The 25749-nt window shown below is 45.8% G+C and overlaps 1 protein-coding gene across 1 annotated transcript in view; it reads left to right on the forward strand.

Moving 5' to 3' along the window:
- PIK3R5 (phosphoinositide-3-kinase regulatory subunit 5) overlaps window positions 1-25749 on the forward strand; it is a 74260-nt gene that overhangs the window by 34099 nt on the left and 14412 nt on the right. Inside the window, exons 2-5 of the mRNA XM_055576562.1 lie at window positions 12978-13093; window positions 15265-15365; window positions 18379-18447; window positions 19230-19368. Coding sequence (XP_055432537.1) covers window positions 12991-13093; window positions 15265-15365; window positions 18379-18447; window positions 19230-19368 — 412 coding nt within the window. The 5' untranslated portion in view covers window positions 12978-12990. The remainder of the gene's footprint in view (window positions 1-12977; window positions 13094-15264; window positions 15366-18378; window positions 18448-19229; window positions 19369-25749) is intronic.

Consider the following 25749-nt stretch of genomic DNA (forward strand, 5'->3'; position numbering starts at 1 on the left):
GAGCATGAAAAGGAGGCTGAAGAAGATGGGCATGCTGGTGACTGAGATCAGTGTTCCATAAAATCTTCTCTGCCCAAAACTATGAAATATTCGTGTCTGTTTTACAAACTGGAAATGGTTTTGCAGAAAGTGAGCAGCTCTAATGAATGCAATTTGTCACAACCACAGTCTTTTTCCACATCCAAAAAAAATCAGAAATCTGCCAGTATATGTGTAATTGGCTTTTCTGGAGTTTCTATGTTTGCATTCATTTGCTGTTTTATTACTCTGTGAGCATTTGCTGGCAAACAAGACAGGCTCTGAATTTGAAAGGCGGCAGGATTAAACAGGGCCTTCCCACATGGTGCTAGTGGTAAAGAACCCACCTGCATTAGCAGGAGATGTAATGAGATGTGGGTTTGATCCCTGGTTTGGGAAGAGGGCATGGCAGGAGGGCATGGCAACCCACTTCACTGTTTTTCTGTGGAGAATCCCATGGACAGAAAGCCTGGTGGGCTACAGTCCATAGGGTCACAAAGAGTCGGACATAAACGGAAGCAACTTAGCACACACGCGGGATTAAACAGTCTCCAAGGCCAGATGCCCATGGTTTAGCCCAGGAATCCATAGAATTTGGTTGCTGCCTGGAGTTTATGCCTTGGTACATTCTTATAGTCTGTCTTTGGTTCCCCATCTTGGCAGTAATTTCTGTTTGCCCATCTCCAGCTCCTTTATGTATACAGAGAAGCTAAACTGCCTAGATCATGCCAAGAAAAGACATGCCTCACTTACCAGGGAGAGAAAACTGTGTCTCCTCCTTTGTAAAATGGGAAAATGGGGGAAAGAGTGTATCTACCTCATACGGATTCAGTGAATTAATTTATTGAAAACACCTAGACAGTGCCTGGCACATAGTAAGCCCTCAGTTAGCATTGCTGCTGCTGCTGCTAAGTCGCTTCAGTCGTGTCCGACTCTGTGCCACCCCAGAGACGACAGCCCACCAGGCTCCCCCGTTCCTGGGATTCTCCAGGCAAGAACACTGGAGTGGGTTGCCATTTCCTTCTCCACAGTTAGCATTAGCTGCTGTTATAATTATTACATACAAAGGCAATATAATGTATCTTACTGTCTTTTGGTATTCTTCCAGATGATTACTTGGGTAGAAGGGAGTCAGACAGACCTGGGTTCAAATTCTGCCTAAACTGCTTGCAGTTGTATGATCTTGGGAAGGTCATTTAGCTACCAGGGACTGCATTTGCCTCCTCCTTGTATGTTCAGCGTTTTATGAGGTTATTCAGAGTAAATGAGCTCAAGGCTTCAAGCCCTAAGCACAGGAGTCAGAGCTACAACCTGTTAGCATCTTTCTTCTTCTCTCCTCCATTCTTCATCCCATCTCTTCTTGGTCTGAACCACAACTTGGTCTTCCTGGGAATCCTTGTGCCCTTTCCTTGGTAAAGAAGAGTGTGAGCGAAGGTGGGAAGTAGGCAAAGGCTTATCTCTGCCCTCTTGGCCCCTTTTGGCACACTTCCCCTACATCCGCCCCCTGCCCTCCCATGCCACCACCACCTACCTTTTCACACATCCTCGCTCTCCCGGCCCTAGAGCCGTTCTGTGGCCCACTGTCCACCGTCACTGCCGTCACAGACCCATTTGTTGGCTAAATGTCCCTCCAGGAATCTTACGTTCTTGAAAAATAAGCGAGGACAGAGGAAGTGAGCCACCACCCTAACCCAGGGAGAATGAATCACTGACGAGGAGGATTTAGGCAGTTTTTGTGCAAGATGGCTTCCAGGGAAGCCTCAGATGATAACACCGAGGTGAAACCATGTACTCAGCCCTTTGGGTGTCTAGAACACAGTGGAGATAACTTCCTGCAAACACGGTGTAGGCGATGGCGTGGGCTCTGGAGTACAGCCAAGGTGGGCTGTGCTTACAGCTCAGGCTGTAAGAACGATGACCACGGGAATTTGTCCAAGTAAACGGCTCACCCTCCCTGAGCTGCAGGAATTGTACGTAACTGTGAGTATGCCGTGGGGTGACTGTGATCATTAAACTAGACTGTCACGGGGGAGTACCAAGCCTGGGACCTGACATGGAACAGCCGCTCAGTGGTAGGCAGTCTGTCCTCTCTCCTTCTCTCCTGTTCTCTAGGCTGAAACTGATAGACAATTGACAGTCCTATCTAATATCACAAAGATGTCGGTTAATTTATCTAATATCACAAAAATATCGATTAATTCTTCTTTTTTTCTCACTCTTTTTAAAAATTGCAGTAAAATACTTATGACATAAACGTTACCACTGTAACTATTTTTAAGCGTATGGTTTCGTAGTGTTTTTTCACATTGCTGTGCAACTGACCTACAGAACTCTTTTCATCTTGTAAAACTAAAACTCTATACCCATGAAATAACCCCCGCCCCTTTTCCTGAACACCTGGAAACCACCATTGAACTTTCTGTCTCTACAAATTTGACTACTCTAGAGACTCGTAGAAGTGGAACCATACAGCGTTTTTTTGTGACTGGCTTATTTCACTTGGCGTGATGTCCTCAAGATTCTTCCGCGATGGAGCACGTGACAGAGCTTCCTTCCTTTTTAAGGCTGAATACTATCCCATTGTATGTGCGGACCACGTCTGATATCCATTCGTCTGTCCTTGAACAAATGGATGCCTTCTACATTTGGCCATTGTGAATACTGCTTCAGTGGACATGGGTGTACAATAATATGTTCCGGTCTCTGCTTTTAGTTCTTTGGGGTATATGCCAAGAAGTGGAATTGCTGGATCATGTGGTAATTCTATTCTTGACTTTTTGAGGAATCAGCATGCCATTTTCTATAGTGGCTGTCCCATTTTGCTTTCCCACCAGCAGTGCACAAGGGTTCCAATTGCTCCACGTCCTCACTAACACTTATTTTGGTTTTTCATAATGACCATGCTAATGCGTGTGCAGTGGTACCTCATTGTGGTTTTGATGTGGATTTCCCTAACGATTAGTGATGTTGAGCATCTTTTCATGTGCTTATTGGCCAATTGTGTGTCTTTGGAGAAAAGTTTATTTAAGACCTCTGACCATTTTTAATTGGGTTTTTTGTTGTGTTGAGTTGCAAGACTTCCTTGTATATTTTGGATATCACCTCCTTGTTAGATATAAGCGATTTGCAAATATCCTCTCCCTCTCTGTAGGCTGCCTTTTTACTCTGTTGATTTTTTCCTCTGATGCAAGAGTTTTATATTTTAATGTAGTTAAGTTTATCTATTTTTCCCTTTTATTGCCGGTGCTTTGGTGTCTTTTCCAAGAACTCATTGACAAAGCTAATGTGATGTAGTGTTCCTCCTGTTTTCTTCTGAGTTTTGCAGTTTAAACTCTTTACGTTTCATTCTCTGATTCATTTTAAATTAATTCTTTATGATACTGAATTTTCCTGTCTACCGAAAGGTTATGCATTTCTGTTTATTTGCCTTCCTTTGTGTTCCTCAAAAGTTTTATTTCACTGAATTCCTGCAGATTTTAAAAGCTTATTTTCTCTTATTTTATTCTTTTTATTGCTGTGTAGGTGAGTCTCTTTCCAACACCATTTCTGTTTTTTGTGTGTCTGAATGATATTAACTTCTACTTTAATTTGTATCCAGCCACCTTATCTGATTCTCTTATTTGTGGTAGCCATTTTTCATTTCATTATTTTGGCTTTCTATAAACAATTTGAGGGTGAAGAAGTATAAATTATGCCAGTTCTATAATTGGCAAAGCTGTAATTCATAGTAAGTCTCCATGAATGACGCATGACACATACAGCCTCAGAAAGTTCCTCACCCACACACTCTTCCTGGAGTTACTCGAAATACCGTGGCTGAGCAACAAATGAATTAAAATTAAGAACTCGTAGATAAGTATAAGTGAAGTAAGTGAAGTAAGTGAAGTCGCTCAATTGTGTCCGACTCTTTGTGACCCCATGGACAGTAGCCTGCACCAGGCTCCTCCATCCATGGGATTTTCTAGACAAGAGTACTGGAGTGGGTTGCCATTTCCTTCTCCAGGGAGTCTTCCCGACCATGGTACAAAACAAAACAGCAAGCAATGAAATAAACTGAACTTAAAGCCGCTGTTCAGGAAAAAAAAAGCTATAATTATCATAGTTATTATGTTTACTATAAGTTTCAAAAATTATTATTTCAGGAATTGTGATGTGTGAAAATTTTTAACACAAATCTGGATCCTTATTTTAAGAGAAAACAATATTACAATAGTCAGATTAAGAGAGGAGCTAAAATTGCAAGATTCAAAAATAATTTTTAAAAATATATAGGAATTCTAGACCTAGATCCTTGCTAAGAAATTTAAAAATCTGACTAAGATGAATGGTACCTTCAGAAAATTTAAATTTTCAAAATTGACCCATCAGTAGTTGAATATCTACACAGCCCCAAAACTCTGGAATAAATTTGAAAAACAATTCTAAAATTAACCTTGAGGAGAGGGGCAGAGGTCACACACTGCCGCACAACAGTGTCTGATTCTCACTCAATCCGGAGGGTTGCATGACTGTCCTGAGGTTCTGGACTCAAATTCTAGTTATAGATTCACCACTTTCTTTAAAATTTTATTGATGAATAGTTGATTTACAATGTTGTATTACTTTTGCTGAACAGCAAAATGATTCAGTTATATATATACACATATATGTATATAAATTCCTTTTTGTATTCCTTTCCATTATGGCTTATCTCAGAATATTGAATATAGTTCCCTGTGCTCTACAGTAGGACCTTCTTGTTTATCTAGTCTATATATAATAGTTTGCATCTACTGATCCCAAACTCCCACTCCATCCCTCCCCTACTCCACTTTGCTATGGCAACCACAAATCTATTGTCTATATCTGTGAGTCTGTTTCTGTTTCATTGATAAGTTCATTTGTGTCATAGTTTAGAATCCACATATAAGTGAGATACCATATGGCATTGATTTGTCTTTCTCTTTCTGACTTTCTTCACTTAGTATGATAATCTACAGTTCCATCCAAGTTGCTGCAAATGGCATGATTTCATTCTTTTTTATGACTGAGCAGTATCCTGTTGTATATATGTACCACATTTTCTTTATCCATTCATCTGTAGATGGACATTTAGGTTGCTTCCATGTCTTGGCTATTGTGAACAGCTCTGCTATGAATGTAGGGGGTGCATGCATCCTTTCCAGTTATAGTTTTGTCTGGATATATGCCCACAAGAGGGATTGCTGGATCATATGAGATTTGCCACTCTCTAATCGGAGCAAGTCCTTCATTGCTCAGAGCCCCCATTTTCTTGTCTGTAGAATGGGAGAGTTGCACTAGATAGTCTGTAAGGGGCCTTTCTAGTCTCATGGTGTAGTGTATGATGCATGTGTGTGGTGGGGATGTGGGGATGAGTGTATTTGTAAAATAGAAAATGTTACTGTACATCAGAGTCATCCAGGGAGTGTTTTCTTAGCCTGATCTCAAAGCCACCTGGAGTTGAAATGTGTATACTGAGAAAGCACCCTGATAGCTAATTGAACACATTTATTGAATGTTTATTATGTACCAGGCACTGTTCTAAATATTTTTCACTTATTAACCCATTATGTACAACCTTGAGCTCTCCCAGACACTAACAACACTGTTCCTTTAGGGGACACCAAATTGATGATAGAAACAAATGCATCAACATTGTATGGTAACATTTGGTCATGGTGTTATCAAGATATTCCAGAATATATTAATGTTGTTGTTCAGTTGCTAAGTAGTGTCTGAGTATGACTCCACAGACTACAACACGCCAGGCTCCTTTGTTCTCCGCTATCAAATCATGCCCACTGAGTTGGTGGTGCTATCTAACTATCTCATCCTCTGTCGCCCCCCTTTCCTCCTGCCCTCAATCTTTCCCAACATCAGGGTCTTTCCCATGAATTAGCTCTTCACATCAGATGGCCAAAGTATTGGAGCTTCAGCTTCAGCATTGTATTAACTATTAAATACTAATTTTTCCTAATTGCCATCAAAATGAAAATACGGTTTAAGCATTCTTCCAGAAAGGCCTCAGAGACCCTCTAAAAACCCTGGAGATTCTCAACTCCAGTTTAGGAACATGAGGTTAGGGGATTTTGAGGCAGCCAGTTCTGCACTGGTCCACCCACAAGTAATTAGGACCTGTGACTGTTCATTAAATCTAATCAAGTTCATGAAGGGCAGTGAAGCTTTGGATACCCACTTGGAAAGATATATAAAGGGTATGTAAAGCCTATGTAACTATTAAATCATTGTATAGACCCAGGTATACCCTTCACCAGGGCTTCCCAGCTGGCTCAGTGGTAAAGAATCCTCCTGCCAAGGAGACGTGGGTTTGATCCCTGGGTCAAGAAGGTCCCCTGGAGAAGGAAATGGCAACCCACTCCAGTATTCTTGCCTGGGAAATCTCATGGACAGAGGAGCCTGGAGAGCTACAGTCCATGGGGTCATAAAGAGTTGGACACAATTTAGCAAATAAACAACAACAGCAACAACATACTCTTCACCAAGCTTCCCTTAATGTTAGCAGTTTATATGATGTGATGCAGTTATCCAAAGCAGGAAATGATAGTGATCCACATCCTTACTTGAATTCTAGCCAGTGTCCCCTAACATCCCGTTTCAGTTCCAGAATCTAGTCCAGGATCCCACATCACATTTAGTTTTTGTGTCTCCTTAGTTTCCTCCTGTCTGTGACAGTTACTAAGTCTTCCCTTATATTTTATGACCTTGACTCTTTGGTGAATTATATTATGGAATTTGTCTGCATTCAGTTCTTTTGTTTTGTTTGTTTGTTTTGGCCACACTGTGAGGCATGTGAGATCTTACTACCCCATCAGGGCTTGAACCTGTGCCCCCTGCCTTGGAAGTGCAGACCCTTAACCACTGAACCGCCAGGGAAGTCCCTACATTTGGTTTTGAATGGTTACTCATGATTTGGTTTGTGTGGTTGGGAATTTTTGGCAAGAATCCCACAGAAGTGATGTTGTGTCTCTCGTAGTGACTCGAATCAGGATATGGGAGGATACATGATGTTGACACATGTTATTATTGGTGATATTAAATTTAGTCATGAAGTTAAAGCAGGGCTAGATTTCTCTACTGTGACATTATTTTTTCTTGTAATCGATCAGTTTATTGGGAAAAATACTCAAAAACTATGTACATATCTTGTTTTCTCTCAGATTTTCACTCACAGATTTTAGCATCTGTTGGTGGATCTTGCCTGTAATAATTGGAACTGTGGTGTTGATGTAATGGTCATTTTGTATTTTTCTCATTCCTGTCACATTTATTAACTAGAATTCTTTTGTGAAGAAGACCTGTACTTTCTCTTCCATTTATTGATTTTTTTACTTTATACTTTATGACATTAGTTTAGACTTATGGGTATTTATTTCATCCTGTGAATTATTATCCAACACTTTCATTATTTAGTTGTTCAGACTATCCTGGCTTTGACCATTGGAAGCTCCTTTAAGTTGGCTTCTGTGCCTTTTAACATTCCCCATCAGTGGCTCAGTGGTTAAGAATCTGCCTGCCAATGCAGGAGCCACAGGAGATACAAGTTAGATCCCTGGGTCAGGAAGATACCCTGGAGGGAGAAATGGCAACCCACTCCAGTATTCTTGCCTAGAGAATCCCATGGAGAGAGGAGCCTGGTGGGCTGCGGTCCATGGGGTCACAAAGAGTCAGACACAACTGAGCATGCACACATCTTTTTCTAAATATTGGTTTATTTTCTGGTTCTATAAGATGTACCAAGCCTCCAGATTTATCTTCTGTATTTCCTGCCCCAATCCTAAAATCAGCTGTTTGTCTAGGAAGCCTTGGTTCCTTTGATTGGAAAATGATATTTAGAAACCAAGGTCTGGGTGCTGGGGGTGCTTATCATTACTGGGAAGTCATTGTTTCTAGGCTCTCTCAACAGTCAGAGCTAGAAAATATAGGTATGCATATTAATTCATAGTCTACACAAATGATTTTTTCACTTCTATATGTATCCATCTGTTGTTGTTGCTCTAATACTTTGGCCACCTGATGTGAAGAGCCAACTCATTGGAAAAGACCCACATGCTGGGAAAGATTGAAGGGAGGAGGAGAAGGGGATGACAGAGGACGAGATGGTTGGATGGCATCACTGACTGAATGGACATGAGTTTGAGCAAGCTCTGGGAGATGGTGAAGGACAGAGAAGCTTGGCATGCTGCAGTCCATGGGGTCGCAAAGAGTCAGACACGACTGAGCAACTGAACAGATACGTATCTTTCTGAGTAGACATTAAAACCCATGAGTTGATACTGATTTCTCCAATTCCAGTCCTACACCACAAGTTGGTTCATTCTAGACTTATCCCTTTCCTTATCTGTAACTTCTTTCTCTAACAGTAAGAAACTGGCTCTCAATATCTGTGATCTGTTTGCTAATTTGTTCGGTCCTAGCATACAGGTGCTAGTGGTAAAGAATCCGCCTGCAATGCAGGAATGCAAGAGACACAGGTTTGATCCTTGGGTAGGGCATATCCCCTGGAGAAGGAAACAGCAACCCACTCCAGCATTGTTGCTTGGGAAATTCCATGGACAAAGCAGTGGGCTACAGTCTGTGGGGTCGTACAGAGTCAAACATGACTGAGCATATACACACCCAACATACACATGAAGGAGTTTCAGGATTTATAAACCACATCTCTATAAGAAGCAAGTTTAGTAACTAGAACGCAGTATTCATATATGGTTCTTTTTGTCTTTAGCCTTACAGTATGCAGTGGAAGTACTGTTTTCCAGTTACTCAAGTTAGTTTCTGTATTCCCATTCCTTACAGTGTGGTTCTACTAATCATTTAATAGTACAGTTAAGGTAATTTGTTGTTTGGTTGTTTGGTTCCTACTTTTTCCCCCCGCTCCTCCCCAGATCCTGGTTGATTTATTTCATTTAAATTTCTTTTTAATTTATTTATGTATTTGGCTGCACAGAGTCTTAGTTGCAGCATGTGGGATCTAGTTCCCTGACCATGGGTCAGACCTAGGCCCCCTGCACTGGGAGCGCAGTCTTAGCCACTGGACCAGCAGGGAAGTCCTCTATTTATTTCAGTTGGGATATGTAAAATATTGCTATGGTTCCAAGAATTGAAGCCATATATGAAGGTCTCCTCAGAGAAGAGCTACTCCTCCCTACCCCCCATCTCATTCCGTTACCCCTTCCATCTCATCCCAGTCTCCTTGGTTTCTGGTATATCCTTCCTGTATTGGAAATGAAATTTTTACAAATTAGTTCAAAGGAGAGATTCTGCCTTATGAAGAGACATGAGGAGGAGACTGGTGACACAGAAGGGAGGTGAAGCCTCAGAGGACCGTAGGAAGGGGGAGAGGGAGGGGTGACCCAGGACCAAAGCAGTGGGGCCAGCCCAGTACCACAGGCCTTGGTGTTTCTCATATGTCCACCTATGGGACTAAGTCTTCAAAACGTGGGCCTGGAATATTCCAGAACACAAAGTTAGCAGTGTGGAGTGTTGCCAGAGCCTGGAGGCCCATACTTCCCTCTCTAGGAGATGTAGACTCCACAATTCTGCTGTTTTCCACTAAATCCCTCAAGAAAAGAACCTTTCTTCCTGGCCGCATGTGGGGCTGCATCAGGAAACCAGGCCGACCCTGCCCAGGACGGGAGGCGCCTCCTGTCTTGCATCGTGGGGTCATGTCATCAGGAGAATAGGTGGTTTTCCTCTGCCCTCCAGCACCTGCTCCCCACACCCTGAGCCATCAGACCTCACTGGCCTCACTGGCCTGCTCAGGTCCCCGGTGAGGACTCATCCTTACTGGCTCAGAAGAGGAACTTGGAGGTGGAGGCAGGCCCTGTTGTTGAGTGTTTCAACACTCCCCCACTGAGGGTGAAAGAGGGGGGCAATTCCCATTCCTGGCAGCAGCTGGAATTTCACAACTTGACCTCCTGGTAGTAAGGTGGCAGGGCTGGGGGCTGGGGGGTTGGTAGGAGGATGCCAAGGGAAGCCAGGCCTTGCCCACCAAGCCTTTGAGAAAAGTCATCATCCTAGTGAGGGAGAGGTACCCCCTCTTCCCCTTTCATCTCTGCCCCAAAGCCACTGGAGTTCTGCTGACAAGTCACCAAAGGCGGCTGATGACTGACTCATCAGACGGAAGTGAGCTTGCCAGAGGGCTGGGCTGTGAACCGCAGTGTGCTGGGCTAACCCGCCTTTGCAGCCAGGATCCCTGGCCAGGCTCCCATCCCTCAGCTCCCAGGACCCAGCACCTCAGGGAGGTCCTGCCTCTGTGAAGAGCCAGGTCAAGCTCAAGATGGCCTCAGGGTACCAGGGAGACTGCCTAGTTCCTCAAGGATAAGGTCTTGATTGTCTCTGAATGAGCAGCCGAAGACACGGAGGCCTGGAGATGGGAAAGTCGCTTGGGGCCCAGAGACAGGGAGAAGCCTGGCCCTGTGGCACTGGACGGGGTGCTGGGGAGCAGCCTTCAGCGTCCGTGCGTCCACTGTCAGCAGCCCAGGACACTGCTCTGAGGATGGGGCAGCGGCAGACATGATGTCGGCTGAGGATGTGTGTTTGCGTCCTGCCTCTGCGTCAGACATGCTGGGACATCGGAGGGCACTCATTCCTGCCTCCTGACACAGCCAGCTTGTCTGTTGCAGCAGGGATTGGATGGAGGGACCTTTAAACTTAGTTCACTGGTATGGCTCAGTGATAAAGAATCCACCTGCCAATGCAGGAGACACAGGTTTGATCCCAGATCAGGAAGATCCCCTGGAGGAGGGAATGGCAATCCACTCCAGTATTTTTGCCTAGAGAATCCCATAGACAGAGAAGCCTGGCAGGCTACAGTCCATGGGGTCACAAGGAGTCAGACATGACTGAGAGAAGGGAAAAGGAACACACCAGGTTCTGCCTTTTCTCTGAGTGAGAGAACACCTGGGCCCTTTGAGCCATCGTGGTCATCACTCAGTCTGACTGAGGTTGTTGCTTCTGGGGGCCCTGGTCCTCTTCCTGGAGGAGGCAGGGCTGTGGTGGGCAGCTAATATAGACACGTGTGGTGGGAATGGAGGTCTCCTAAAGCAAGATCATGTTAGTTAACTGAGTCTACACTCGCTGCGGTAGTAACAAAAAATGTTATTTTTCTCCCAGCAACTGTATCTGACTGGGCCAAGGAGCAGTCAGAGCCAAACTGTCTGGGTTGCCACCCCTAGCTCTGTGACCTTAGGCAAGTTGTTTAACCTCTCTGTGCTACAGAGTGCCCACGCTCCCTCTGGCTTCCCCCCAAAGTGTCCAGTCTTCAGCCTCTTACTGCTTTGTTTCCCTTACCAGGCTGGATGCCCTCCAGGTGAAGAATCAACAAAATAGCTCCAGTCCAGCTTTTCATCCTAGTATCCTAGATTGAACCTGTGTCTCTTGCGTCTCCCGCATTGGCAGGTGAATTCTTTACGCCTAGTGCGGGGCCACTCTTAATGCGTGGGGGTTAGTAAATCCCTGGAGGAAAGAATGCATGCACACTGCTTCCCAGGGGGCCTGCCCCCACGCCATCCCAGGGACATCGCTAAAGTGAGGTGATGCTGAGCCGCTCACAAAGGGCTTCTGTTTCCCTCGGTGTCTTGTTCCTCCCCGGCTGGGGAAGTGGGAGGATTTGCCTGCTGGGCTTCTGTGAGCTGACCACTGGGTCCAGGCCAGGATGTCCTGCATCTTTGCATGTCATTTGCATGGCTCAGCTCTGAGCTCTGTGCTTCTGCTTGTGGTTTCCGGGTCCATCCCCTGTTCCACAGAGCTGGACAACTGCTTCCTTTGCTTCCCTCTGTGACCTGGCCTGACTGGCCAACTGTGGGGTCAGCCTGGACAGGGTGAATGCAGGGAAATTCCCTAGGAAAAAGGGATCACGGAAAAGACTGTAGCAGGAACGCTTTCCTGTCTTGAAAGCTTTTTCAATGCATCCACCCTGGCATTGAATTTCCCCAACAGCCCTGGAGGCTTAGTACCCTTATCATACCCATTTTACAGCTAAGTAAACTGAAATACAGAGAAGTGAAAGACATTGCCTAGTGCGTGGCTAGCAAACACTAGAGTGGAGATTTGAGTCCAAGTCTGTTGATGCCAAACACCAGGCTTATTCCTTGACTAGGTGACCTGTCACAGCTTCCCTGGGGACCCAGGAGCCCATGCTTCAGTGTGAAGCTGGCCCTGCTGCAGGCTTTCAGAATGGGGCCCTTGGCACCGTTGCCCATCTGGTGCTAAAACCCCTTCTTAGATCTCCTCCTCAGCAGCCCTCCAGCCTGAGCTCAGTACCCCTGTCCCTCATCAGCAGGAAAGAGAAGGTGGTTCTCTGAAAGACTAAGCCAAGGAAGGTCTTTGAGTAACTGGTAACTTTGCTAAGCCTCAGAGAAAGCAAAGAAAAACAGCCAAAGTGGAGGTGAGGGCAGGAAAGGACCCAGTGCCTGGGGCCTGGGCACCTGAGCAGAGGGTATGGTGTGGTGGGGGTGGGGCGCCTGTGAAGGCGGGAGGCCCCTGACACACTGGGGGGATCTCTGCCATGTGGTCATCAGGAGCAGGCTCCCTGCCTGCCCGTCCCTGGAGGCTGGGGGACTCAAGCCTGGAAATTCAGAAGAAAGTCCCCCAAGTGATGCTGGTTTTTCCTTTGAGGTCCTCCTGCCCAGCAAAGGGGCTGGCCATGTCCCGGGCACTCCCCGGGCTCTTGGGGACACTCACCCCTGCCTGTGGGGCCCACACGTCTCCACTCCCCTCCTCCCCCGACCCCTCACTTCCCTAGCCTGTGCTATTGAGTGGCCCGAGTGCCCTGTCTTGCCTCTCTGAGCAGCACGGCCAGGGGCCAGTCCAGCCCTGGAGGCAGCCAACTGACAGCCCGGGGCTGTGAGTGCCCGCTGTCTCCACTGGCTGCCCTGCTCGGCCATGTGTTCCTTGAGCCTGAGGGTCTCCAGACTGACCAGCGTCTCTCCCCCACGCAGGCGATGACTCAGGATGCAGCAAGGGGCCACGACATGCACGGAGGACCGCATCCAGCATGCCCTGGAGCGCTGCTTGCATGGGCTCAGCCTCAGCCGCCGCTCCACCTCCTGGTCAGGTAGGTTCCCAGGGAGCCGGGGAGGAGGCGCATTGAGGGGCTGCAGGGAACACTGGGCCAGGCCCGGGCGGGCAGATTCTGGTTCCAACCCTGTCTGTGTGACTCGGACCTCACCTAGGCAGGTGCTCGGCAGCAGGGCACCTGACGGAGAGTTGCCCTGGGTCAGGGGGCGGCCGTTTCTCCTCTCCCCCATGCTGTCTTCTTCATCCTCCTCAGGTGCTGGAAGCCTATCTCCCTAAGGTCTGCTTAGAAACAGCTGCTGATTTCAAAAAAGCAGCTAAGACTCTATGAACAGCCCTCCCCATAATTCTCCCATTTTACCTGATTTCTAGTTCTCTCCAGAGCCTCGTCCTCCTCTTCCCCATAAAACAATGGAGAATCTCGGCAGACCTTCAGAAAGTAGGAGTTCTCCATGTCATGTGATTCCCCAGGACTGAGAAACGGGGGTATCTGTAGACTGGGGCAGTTGTGTCTCCAAGGCTGGTGCCTAACTATAATATCTCCTTATGCTCTTAAAGATTTTCCCTATCTCACTTGCCTCCCTAACTACCCTATGAGATAGACATCCATGTGCCTTGAATACACCTGGTTCCTTCCTACCTCAGGACCTTTGGCACTTGCTGCCTGGGATTTATCCTTCAGAACTCTGCAGATCTGGCTCCTTCTCACTCGAGTCTCAGCTCACACGTCATCTTCTCAGAGAGGCTTTCCTTGGCCTTTGGAATTAAGCAGATCTGACTTACAGCTGACTCTCATGGGCTGTAGGAACTTGTGCAAGTCCCTTAGCCTCTCAGGGCTCAACTTCCTTGCCTGTAAAACGGGAATAATAATAGCAGGAACCACCTTCCCAAGGAGAGGATGGGAGACTCAATGGAGGTGATGTATGAAAAGCCTGCCAACTTATAGGTACAGTTTTTGTTGTTCAGTTGCTCAGTTGTGTCCTACTCTTCGCAACCCCATGTACTGCAGCACACCAGGCTTTCCTGTCTTTCACTATCTCCTGGAGCTTGCTGAAACTCATGTCTGTTGAGTCAGTGATGCTATCTAACCATCTCATCCTCTGCTGACCCCCTTCTCCTCTTGCCTTCAGTCTTTCCCAGCATCAGGATCTTTTCCAGTGAGTTGGCTCGTTGCATCAGGTGGCCAAAGTATTGGAGTGTCAGCATCAGTCCTTCCAATGAATATCCAGGATGGATTTCCTTTAGGATTGACTGGTTTGATCTTGCAGTCTAAGGGACTCTCAAGAGTCTTCTCCAGCACCACAATTCAAAAGCATCAATTCTTTGGTGCTCAGCCTTCTTTATGGTCCAACTCTCCCATCCATACATGACTAAAGGTACACAGTAGGTGCTCAATAAATGGCAGTTTTCTTCCTTCTGGCCTCCCACCCAGGTTTTAAGGAGACTAAGTTTACAGAATTGAGGGGCCATTTTTAAGTTAAAGAATGCAAAGATATCCGACTTTGGCAAAAGTTACCAAAACCTGTGACCATAGGAATGCAGTGTTCAGGACCTTCAGGACTTTGGAAGGAGCTCAGACACATAGGGGGCCACTTGCGCCCACACTGCTCTCACTCCCCTATCTCACACACACACACAGGCCTCCATGACTGCCTTTTTAACTTGGGGATTTACCATTACTGGCTGCAGGGAAGCAGATTGACAAACTAAGAAAAATCTGGGGAAGTTACAGGGTGACAAAGTGGTAATTGTCACTTTTAAAGCAGACATGAATGGTGCTTCCCCTTCCCAGGCTCCACCACCCGGTAGTTCCGGGAGGTCCGGTGGCTGTCACAGACTCAGCCTCGTGTCCTGGGATGGAGCTTGTGGGGCACCTGTTCTTGTTCCTCCAACCGTCTCTGCTCCTGTCCCCCTTCCCTGCATCTCAGAGGTTGTGGGCAGGCTGATGCTCTCTGGAGAGACAAGGAGCAGAGTCGTGGCCTGTTCCTTGGCCTCTAAGGGAGATCCCAGCCCCTCTGTGTCACTTGACCCTCCTGTCTCAGTAGGAAGAAGCTTACTATTATCTAGATGGGGCCTGATAGGGTCCAGTGTGTTGGTCTAGAATTTTCTGAGACTCTTCCATCAGAAGATAATGCCCCAGTGCAGCCCCAGGGATGCCCAATTCTCTCCAACCCTGAGCTGACTGACCCCTGGCCTCTCCTCCATTTCCAGCTGGGTTGTGTCTGAACTGCTGGAGCCTGCAGGAGCTGGTGAGCAGGGACCCGGGCCACTTCCTTATCCTCCTGGAGCAGATCCTGCAGAAGACCCGAGAGGTGAGGGCTCGGCTTGGCTTTGAAGGGCGGCACTGGGTCAGCCTTGTAGAGTTGAGAAATAGGTCCCCACAGGGCTTCCCTGGTAGCTCAGTGGTAAAGAACCCTCCTGCCAAAGCTGGAGGCGTAAGAGACATGGGTTCAGTTGCTGGGTCAGGAAGATCCCCTGGAGGAGGGGATGGCAGCTCACTCCAGTATTCTGGCCTGGAGAATCCAATGGACAGAGGAGTCTGGCAGGCTACAGTCCATAGGGTCGCACAGAGTCGGACACAACTGAAGCGACTTAGAGCGCATGTTCTGAAGGTCAGTTCGAGGGTGCCTGGACTACCAGGGGGCTTGGAGGCACTGGAAGCCTGAGTTCTCTGCTTCAGCGGTGCTTGTGTATCTAAGTCCTCAGGAGAGGGACATGGTACTTCCACTAAGAATGCGTGCTGTATGAGCCAGGGGCCCAAGTTTACGCTGCTTCTTATGACAGTGTTTTTATGTCACAGGTGACGCCAGTGGTAAAGAATTGCCTGCCAGTGTAGGAGACGTAAGAGATGCCAGTTCAATCCCTGGGTCAGGAAGATCTCCTGGAGAAGGAAATGGCAACCCACTCCAGCACTCTTGCCTGGAGAATTCTATGGACAGAGGAGCCTGGCAGGCTACAGTCTGGGTCACAAAGAGTTGGACATGACTGAAGTGACTTAGCCCACCCACTCCTTATAAGTCAAAGGATTGACTACAGAGGAGAGAGGAATCTCTGCCAAATTCCTTTCCTTGAAAAGTCCCATGAGAACAAAAACACAAAAGTGAAAACTGATCTGATTGGAGAAGTAAGCTGAGACCTCCTCTAACTGTTCGATGTGCGTGCGTGCTCAGTTGCTCGCTCAGTTGTGTCCAACTCTTTGCAACCCCATAGACTGCAGCCCGCCAGACTCCTCTATCCATGGGATTCTCCAGGCAAGAACACTGGAGTCAGTTGCATTTCCTCCTCCAGGGGATGTTCCCAACCCAGGGATTGAACCCACGTCTCCTGCATTGCAGGCGGATTCTTTACCACTGAGCCACCAGGGAAGCCCAACAGTTCAATAAATAGGCTTTTATGATTTAAAGAAGAGTAGGTTTAAAGCTGGTTTGGGCTAGGCTTCCAGAGCAACCACAAGTCCCTACAGAGACTGACTTTATTATAAGAGTTCTTAAAGTTTTCCTTTCTTTCTTCTTTCTTTTTTAACACATGACTACATTAGAAAACACGTGTCTTTCTCAGCTGGTTTTTTACCTGTAAGAAGAAAGTTTTGGTTCATCAAGACACTCAAGGCCAGTTCTGACACCACCATTTACCTGATGCTTTCTCTGGTCACAAGCAGACCAGCTTAGAAGGGATAAACCACTTCAAGGCTGCTTATCTTATGAACCCAAATATAAAGGAACAACCACTGTGTAGCAATAGGGAACGGTTTTGTATTGGGTTGACCAGAAAGTTCATGTGGGTTTTTACAGAAAATCCCAAGTGAACTTTTTAACTAACCCAATAGAAGGGGCCAGCTGAGCAGCAGATGTGCTGGACACATAGCCTCTTCAGGGTAAAAGAGAAGGAGAATTCTAAATTTCATCCTGCTGACATCACCAGCCACAGCAGAGGTGGTGTGCCTTTCTCTGCCTCTTCAGCCCCCATGAATTCCAAATGAGTGGGGAGACCACTAGCATTTTAACCAAAGAATTCCAAATCATGTGTATATATGTGTGTTTATGATGGAGTGGGTGAGCTCTATCAAAGAGACGACTCATAAAAGAAGAAACAGAACTTGTAAACAATATGGAAAATGTTGCCTCAGTTATAATAAAATAAATGCAAATGAAAACCATAACGACACAGCTTTTGCCCAGCAAATTTGCAAAAACTTTGAAATGACCCTTGCAGGGAAAAGTGTGGTGAAACTGGTACTTTCATACATACAAAGTATTATAAATGGCAAAATTCTTTGGGAAAGCAGTTTGGCAATATATATCCAAGATCATAAATATGATTATAGTCTTTGAACCATTGATTCTACTTCTTGAACTCTGTCATAGATAGATAATCCAAATATAGGAGTGTGCACAAAAGTTTTCATTGCATGAGTACTTAGAATAGCAAGAAATAATTTCAAGTGTATAAAACAAAGCTAATAAATTATGGAGCTCTACCAGAAGGAGTATTATACAGCTAATAAAAATGATGAATAGTACCCAAGAGTAGAAACAAAATTTAATACATTATAAAATTTTAGAGCGTTCCCTGGTGGCCCAGTCATTAGAACTCAGTGCTTTCACTGGGTTGCCTGGGTTCAGTCCCTGGCTGGGGAACTAAGATTCTGCAAGTTGCAGGAGGTGGCCAGAGAACATGGGAAAAAAAGTTTTTTTTAACTTTTTTAATCCAGAAAGGAAAAAGTTAATATCTGTAATTTATGTACATTAAAAAAAAAATCCATTCAATTGGGACTTCCCTGGTAGTCCAGTGGTGAGGACTTTGCCTTCCAATTCAGGGGATGCGGGTTTGATCCCCCATCGGTGAGCTGAGATCACACATGCCTTGTGACCAAAAAAAACAAAACATAAAAAAGACACCAGAAGTAATAATATTATAACAAATTCAATAAAGACTTTTTAAAAACGCCACAAAATTAAAAGATCAACAACAAACTGGAAAACATATATACAACACAAATAATAGATAACTGTGTAACCAGGAGGGGGAAAAAGGTGGTCTTAGAGATGATGTAGCAAGACAGAAATCCATTTATCATACTGTATGTAAAAGACATGAAGTGTAAAAATACACACCCAGTGATTACAACTTTGCAAAGGAAAGTACATAGAGAAACATGGTGTAGGGAGCGGTAAGTTGAAATATTAGCCGTGGCTAAGTTTGGAAGGAGGATATTGAGGGATTTTTTAAACTTTTATTTTCTAAAAATTTGTCCTGGGGTTACTTTTCACTTAATGGGTTGCACACCCCATGAGTGAACCCCTCCCCATCCTGTCCTCCACACAGGTCCAAGAGAAGGGCACCTATGACCTCCTGGCCCCCCTGGCCCTGCTGTTCTACTCCACTGTCCTCTGTGTAAGTTCCCGGATGGGCCAGCCTTGGGGGCTGCGGGGGAGGGAAGGGAAGAACAGCCTCCTGGGGATGGGGGGGCAGAGCCCTCACAGCTCCAAGGATAAAGGCACAGCGAGAGAAACTGTCCACCAATGACACTGCAGATGGGTGTTACCCCTCTGATGGCTTCAGATGACCATTTGAGAGACCTCCAGTGACTCCCCGTGGACACCATTGTGCCGGGACTATCTGGGGACCCATGGAAGGGATGCAGTCACAGCCTGGTCCCAGTTACGGAGAGATTCTGCTAAGAGATGTGGTGTCCACCTCCTTTTGTACCCCCAGTGGTCAGTTCCCCCAGTGTGGTCACCCCCTGTTCACCAGACCAGTGGTACCAGATGACTCCATGTACATTGAGTCAGTCCACTTCAAAGAATAAACATTTGCCTCTCATGAGGATATTTAAATAAAGACGATTTAGCCCTGAAGACCATCCCATGGCAGCAGTGGCCCCATTTAGGATGACCTCCAAGGGGACAGCTTTTCAGAATGTGGTAAATTGTTTTGTTTGGTGAAAGCCAGGCCCCTGTCGTAGAGACATCCTTGGGCACCATCTCACCCGGCCGTCTGTAACTCACTTTTTGTGGGTAACTTTCAATTCTGCCCGCCTTCTCCCTGGGACACACTGCTGCCAGGAAAGGTGTGCCCTTTGAGGAACATTCCAGAAAGAAGCCAGGTCTGCCCTGGAACATCACTGAACTTTTTCTCACCTGACTTCTCTGCCTGCTGCTCCCTCTCCACCCCAGACGCCACACTTCCCGCCAGACTCAGACCTCCTTCTGAAAGCATCCAGAACCTACCACCGATTCCTGACCTGGCCCGTTCCTTACTGTAGCATCTGCCAGGAACTGCTCACCTTCATCGATGCTGAACTGAAGGCCCCAGGTGAGTGTGGAGGCGGCCAGCACATGGGGCAGGGACCCTACAGGTCAGGAGATTTCCCACCCTTCTGAAACTGGACTAGGACCCTCCTCACCTCGCATCCCTCAGCTTCTCTCTATCCATGGCCCGCCTCACAACCTTGGAGTCCCTCTTCATACGGCACTCACGCTCCATGTCTACATCAAAACCAGAAGACTGAAAGCCGTGAACACCAGCAGGAACTCCAGGAGGAATTCTCAGGGGGAGCTGAGCAGAGATTCAGGTTAAGGAGACCTCATCTCATGGCTTGTGCCTCTGCTCTGGTTTGCCAAGGGATTGGTCTCTGAGGTTGCCCAGGTCAGACAGAGAAGCCCCCATAGTGTTGACAAGAGGCCCTTGTTTGTTCTCTTTACCCCAGAGCAGATAGGGGGATGCGTGTGTGATGGACTAGGTTCTGGCCAGGGAAGGTGGCTGGTGCCAGGAATGAACAGGTAGACGGACACCATGACAGGTGTGGGCGAGTGGTACTCAGGGCTCTTGAGAAACTGCAGGTGCCATAACACAGGGGTCCCCAATCTCCAGGATCCAGTGCCTGATGATCTGAGGTGGAACTAATGTAATAATAATAGAAATAGAGCACACAGTAAGTGTAATATGCTTGAATCATCCTGAAACTACCCCCACCCCCAGTCTGTGGGAAAATTGTCTTCCATGAGACTGTCCCTGGTGCCAGAAAAGGCTGGAAAGGGAAAGTGTTAGTCACTCAGTCGTGTCCGACTCTATGCGACCCCATGGACTGTAGCCCGCCAGGCTCCTCTGTCCAGGGTATTCTCCAGGCAAGAATACTGGAATGGGTTGCCATTCCTTTCTCCAGGGGATCAACCCAGGCCTCTTGCATTTCAGGCAGATTCTTTACCATCTGAGCCACCAGGGAAGTTCAAAAAGAGTTGGGACCACTGCTTTCACCAACATGGAAACAAGGTCTAACAAAGCTATTGTAAGAGCAAGAAAAACATAATCAAGTACAATTTACTGACAGGTGGCCCCTCGTTTGAGTAATTCCTCATATCAGTGGCTCAAAGGAATAAAGTCACTTAAGCATCCTAGTAGATGCCTCTGAAACATTTGATAAAATTCAGTATCTATTCTGAATAAAAATATCTCGGTTAAAAAAAAAATTCAACAACCATTCCTGATATTCAAAGCCCCTCTAATATGTGGAAACTATTAATATATGGAAGGGTCCTTAATAAGGTAACAACCCATAGTGAAATACTAGAAGCATTTCCATTATTAACAACCTTCCTCTTTATGCTTATATGATTTTGCCTATGCAAAAAGACAAAAGGAAAGAATATTTCCTCTTCCAGAGAAGATAATTTAATTTCGCAGAGTTCAAACAATTGCTTATCTGTTAAGACTATGAGAATCACCGAAAGCAGTGTCAAACTAATAATCAGGGAGCTAAGAGCTTTTTCATATAATAGCATCAACTCATAAGAAAACATAATGGGGAAAAATAATTTAAAATAGCAACTAAAAATATAAAATAAAGAAAGAAATGTGAATAACCTACACAGAGACAGCAAACTTTACTGAAGGATGACGAATTTAAGAGACTTTGTTGGATTGAATCAATATTGTAATAACATCCAGTATTATGGAAATAAATGTAACTGTGATCAAAAATACCAATATCTTTTACATTTTGACAAAGTAAAGTCTATTGAACAGAATAAGTGCTCTACAGTGGCATTCATTATGTATTTATTTATGTATTCTTAGGGAAAAGTAAGAAAGGAATATTTCCCTACTAGGTCTTTAAGAGTACTGTAAGGCTGTTGTTATTAAAATAGTACAGTATTGGTATAAGAATAGATAAATTAATGGGATGAAATAGAATGTCTCAGAATGGATTAACTGTATAAAAATGTATTATATGACAAAGAAGCATCCACAAGTCAGTAATGAAAAAATTGGTCATTTAATGGTATTAGGATAATTGACAGACTGAGAATTGGACAGGTTAAACTTCTATCTCAAAAAGCATTGAGTGGTAATGCAAGCATAAAAATATCTTTCAGATGGATTAAATGTTTAAGTGTGGAAATCAAGACCATGAAGGTAATGGAAGAAAAATAGGTTATATGAGCCTGGAGTGGAGAACAGATGGCAAATGTGTCCCCCCACCCAAGGCACAAATAATAAAAGGCTGACAGATTTGAGAGCATGAAATTAAAGCTTCTCTATGGCAGAACCCACTGTAAGTGGAAAGTAAATAACCAACTAAGAAAAATATTTGCAACAAATGATATATCAAGCCCATGAAGAGTTCTTTTGTCAATTGAAAAAATAAGCAAACACACCAATGGAAGTATCAATACGAGGATATGATTCAAGCACATCCAGAAAGAACCATTAACAGCTGAGCAACACCCCTCCAAAATATTCACCCTCACTAGTAGGAAAGAAAATGCAGAACTAAATAGTGAAGACACCTTTTTCCCCTATCAAATTGGTAAACCTAAAAATAGAACAAAAATACCAGTGTTGCTCAGGAAGTGGGATGGGAGGGTGTTCTCTAAAGCATTAAAAATAATTTTCTTTTCACCCAGAAATTCCATTCCTGGAAGTTTATAACCTGATGAATAATTATGGATGTGCAAAGGTTTAGCTACAAAGATGTTCATTGCTGTATTCTTTTTAATAATCTGCCAATTCCAAAAAACTTAAATATTGTACATATTAATAGTTGAATATATTGTACCAGAGTCATTTGGTGGAATCCCACTCAGTCATTTAAAATGAAATCAGAGGGCTTCCCTGATGGCTCAGTGGTTAAGAATCCGCCTGCCAATGCAGGAAACGGGTTTGCCCCCTGATCTGGAACGCTCCCGTTCTGTGGAACAATTAAACCTGTGCGGCACAACCACTGAGCCTGTGCTCTAGAGCCAGGGAACTGCAACTCCTGAAGCCCATGCTCTGCAACTAGAGAAGCCACCACAATGAGAAGCCAACGCAGCGCAACTCAAGAGTAGCTCCTGCTTGGGGCAACTAGAGAAAGCTGGAGTAGCAACAAAGACCCAGCATAGCCAAAAATAAATAACTAAGTAAAATGGTATCATAGAAATAAGGTTACTGAGATGAAAAGGCGTTTAGTAACTTGTTGAGGAAAAAAGCAGGCCCCCCAATACTATGCGTGTTGTAATCCCATTTTGTTTTATTCTTTTAAATCTGTATATGCCCCAGGCTCTGTTTAGTACCCAGACTATCTAAATGTCTGATCATGGGCATTAAACACACACAGAACAGATGTGCTGAATCTTATTCCCTAGTAATTAATGGACCCTAGAAAGCTCCAGACTGAAGCTTTATATGAAAAATGCTTTGGAGAAATTTATGACTTCCATTCCCAGTTGATCATCTGATTTGTCTGCCCCCAACCAATGAGGTTGGGCTTGATTCCACCACAGAGCTTCCCTGGTGGCTCAGACAGTAAAGCGTCTGCCTGCAATGCAGACAGACCAGGATTCGATCCCTGGGTAGGGAAGATCCCCTGGAGAAGGAAATGGCAACCCACTCCAGTATTCTTGCCTGGAAAATCCCATGGACGGAGGAGCCTGGCAGGTTACAGCCCATGGGGTCGCAGAGTTGGACAGACTAAGCGACTTCACTCACAACCAATCAGGGGCTTCCTAGGTGGTGCCAGCGGTAAAGAACCCGCTTGCTAATGCAGGAGATGTAAGAGAAGCGGGGTTCCATCCCTCGTTTGGGATTACCCCCTGGAGGAGCGCATGGAAACCCACTCCAGTATTCATGTCTGAAGAATCCCGTGGACAGAAGAGCCTGGCAGGCTACAGTCCATAGGGTCACAAAGAGTCTGACACCACTGAAGCAGCTTAGCACAGAGCACAATCAGCTTATCTGTCTGCACAACCAATCAGCTGCCATTACAGTCTCTAAGGGCCTGGATAGGTACAGGCTAGGTGTCCTTCAGTCAAAAGCTCCGTACTACATGAGCCTCACTTCCTGGCAGAGGCTTGGGTGGAAGAATCAAGAAATCAGGGAGGCTCTCAGCAGAATGGTTGTACAAAGACAGGTGCTAAGGCACCTGATAAATAGACAAGTAGGCCAACCTCGCTTTCCACGGCGCCCTAAATGAACAAACCAGTTTAATCTCTTTCATTCCCTTCCTCCTCACTATCCCCCCAAACAAACAGATCTAGATTGCTTCTGGGCTTCTTGGTGGTGACCAGAATTCCTTTAACGAGAAGGCAAAGCTTTTCTTCTTTTCTGTAACAGGACAGAAAGGATTTAAAATGCAAATGTCTTGGCAGGACCTTCAGTCTCTGCCTAAGATCTAAATGACATTCTTTTTGAAATGGGTCCGGGGGAGGGCTGTCACCTGCGTGCAGGGAGACCGCTTCCCAATTTCAAGTGGAACCAGCTGGCTGCCCTCTGCCACCCTCGCGCTATGCCTTGAGATGTTTTTGTGGGCAACTGAGCAGGAACTCAGCTCCCAGCAGCCCCCAGCGAACAGATGTGGAGCTGAGAGGCGGGCTGTGGGGAGGCCCAGACACTGGGACTCGGGGTTCTACTGGGGAGAGGAGAGCCAAGCAGAGCAGCAGCTGGAGATGGAAATGGAGTGAGAGTCCTTGAACTCAGAGCAGTGAGGGCTTGTGGAACCCTAGCCACTCACTGCTGAGGGTCTTGCCCTGGATCTTGCCCCTGGGACCATGTGAGGGCTCAGGTACGCTGGGGACCAAGCGAGTGCTGGAGGGGGATGCTCAGGCCAGGCTGCCCATGCCAGCAACGCCTCCTCTTCCAGGGGAAGCAGAACCGAAATAGGAAACCATTTGCTCATGCCAGACAATCCTTCAAACAGTTAAAAAGCCTCAAACTCAAACAGATGTATAGTGAGCCTGTGTCAAAGATGCATTCCAACTCGTTACTGAGGGAACCAGCCAGGAAGGTGGGAGAGGCAGTTTAAAGAAGGGTATCAGAAACTGAAATAAATTTCTCATCTAAGTCAGGAAAAGATGGCAGAATTAGATACAAAATTAGTCAACGTCATATAGGGGAATGAAACATCATACAGTGGGGAGAAAACCCTTTGACATTATCTTTTTAAAAAAAATGTTTTATTGGAAGATAATTGCTTCACAATGTTATGCCAGTTTCTGCCATACATCATCATGAATCAGCCACAGGGATACATGTGTCCCCTCCCTCTTGAACCTCCCTCCCACCTCCCATTCCATCCCCCCCCTTTAGGTTGTCACAGAGAACTGGATTGAGTGCCCTGTGTCACACAGCAAATTCCCACTGGCTGTCTATTTTACATACAGTATATATTTCCATACTACTCTCTCCATTCGTCCTTCCCTTTTCTTCCCACACCGTTTCCACAAGTCTGTTCTCTGTGTCTGCATCTCCACTGATACCCTGCAAATAGGTTCATCAGTATCATCTTTCTAGGTTCCATTCCGTTCAGTTCATTTCAGTTCAGTCGCTCAGTCGTGTCCGACTCTTTGCAACCCCATGAACCGCAGCACGCCAGGCCTCCCTGTCCATCACCAACTCCTGGAGTCCACCCAAACCCATGTCTCTTGAGTCAGTGATGCCATCCAGCCATCTCATCCTCTGTCCCCTTCTCCTCCTGCCCTCAATCTTTCCCAGCATCAGGGTCTTTTCCAATGAGTCAGTTCTTCACATCAGGTGGAGTTTCAGTTTTGGAGTTTCAGCTTCAACATCAGTCCTTCCAATGAACACCCAGGACTGATCTCCTTTAGGATGGACTGGTTGGATCTCCTAGATTCCATACACACATGTTAATATACAATATTTGTCTTTCTTTTTCTGACTTCCTTCACTTTGTACACCAAGCTCTAGGTTCATCCACCTCATTGGGACTGACTCAAATGTGTTCTTTTATATAGCTCAGTAATATTCCATTGTATTTATGTACCACAATTCCTGTATCAATTCATCTGTTGATGGACATCTAGGTTGCTTCCATGACATTATCTTTTATAGTGAACAAAAAGCACTCATCTCACATCCACAAGTAAGCCTCTAATTTCGTAGAACCTGACCCCTCATTAATATTAATAGCAAGTAGTAAATTCAACCACATTAGCTTCTTCTCCTTAACCCCTAGGTGGGCTAGGTAGAAAGTGCTATGCTGTACTGTGCTAACTCACTTCCATCGTGTCTGACTCTGCCACCCTATGGACTGTCACCCACCAGGCACCTCTGTCCACAGGATTCTCCAGGCAAGAATACTGGAGTGAGTTGCCCTATCCTCCTCCAGGAGATCTTCCTGACCCAGAGAGTGAACCAATGTCTCCTACGGCTCTCCCATTGTAGGCGGATTCTTTACCGCTGAGCCACCGGGGAAGTCCA

This window comes from Bubalus kerabau, chromosome 4, assembly GCF_029407905.1.
Source record: "Bubalus kerabau isolate K-KA32 ecotype Philippines breed swamp buffalo chromosome 4, PCC_UOA_SB_1v2, whole genome shotgun sequence".
NCBI lineage: Eukaryota > Metazoa > Chordata > Mammalia > Artiodactyla > Bovidae > Bubalus > Bubalus kerabau.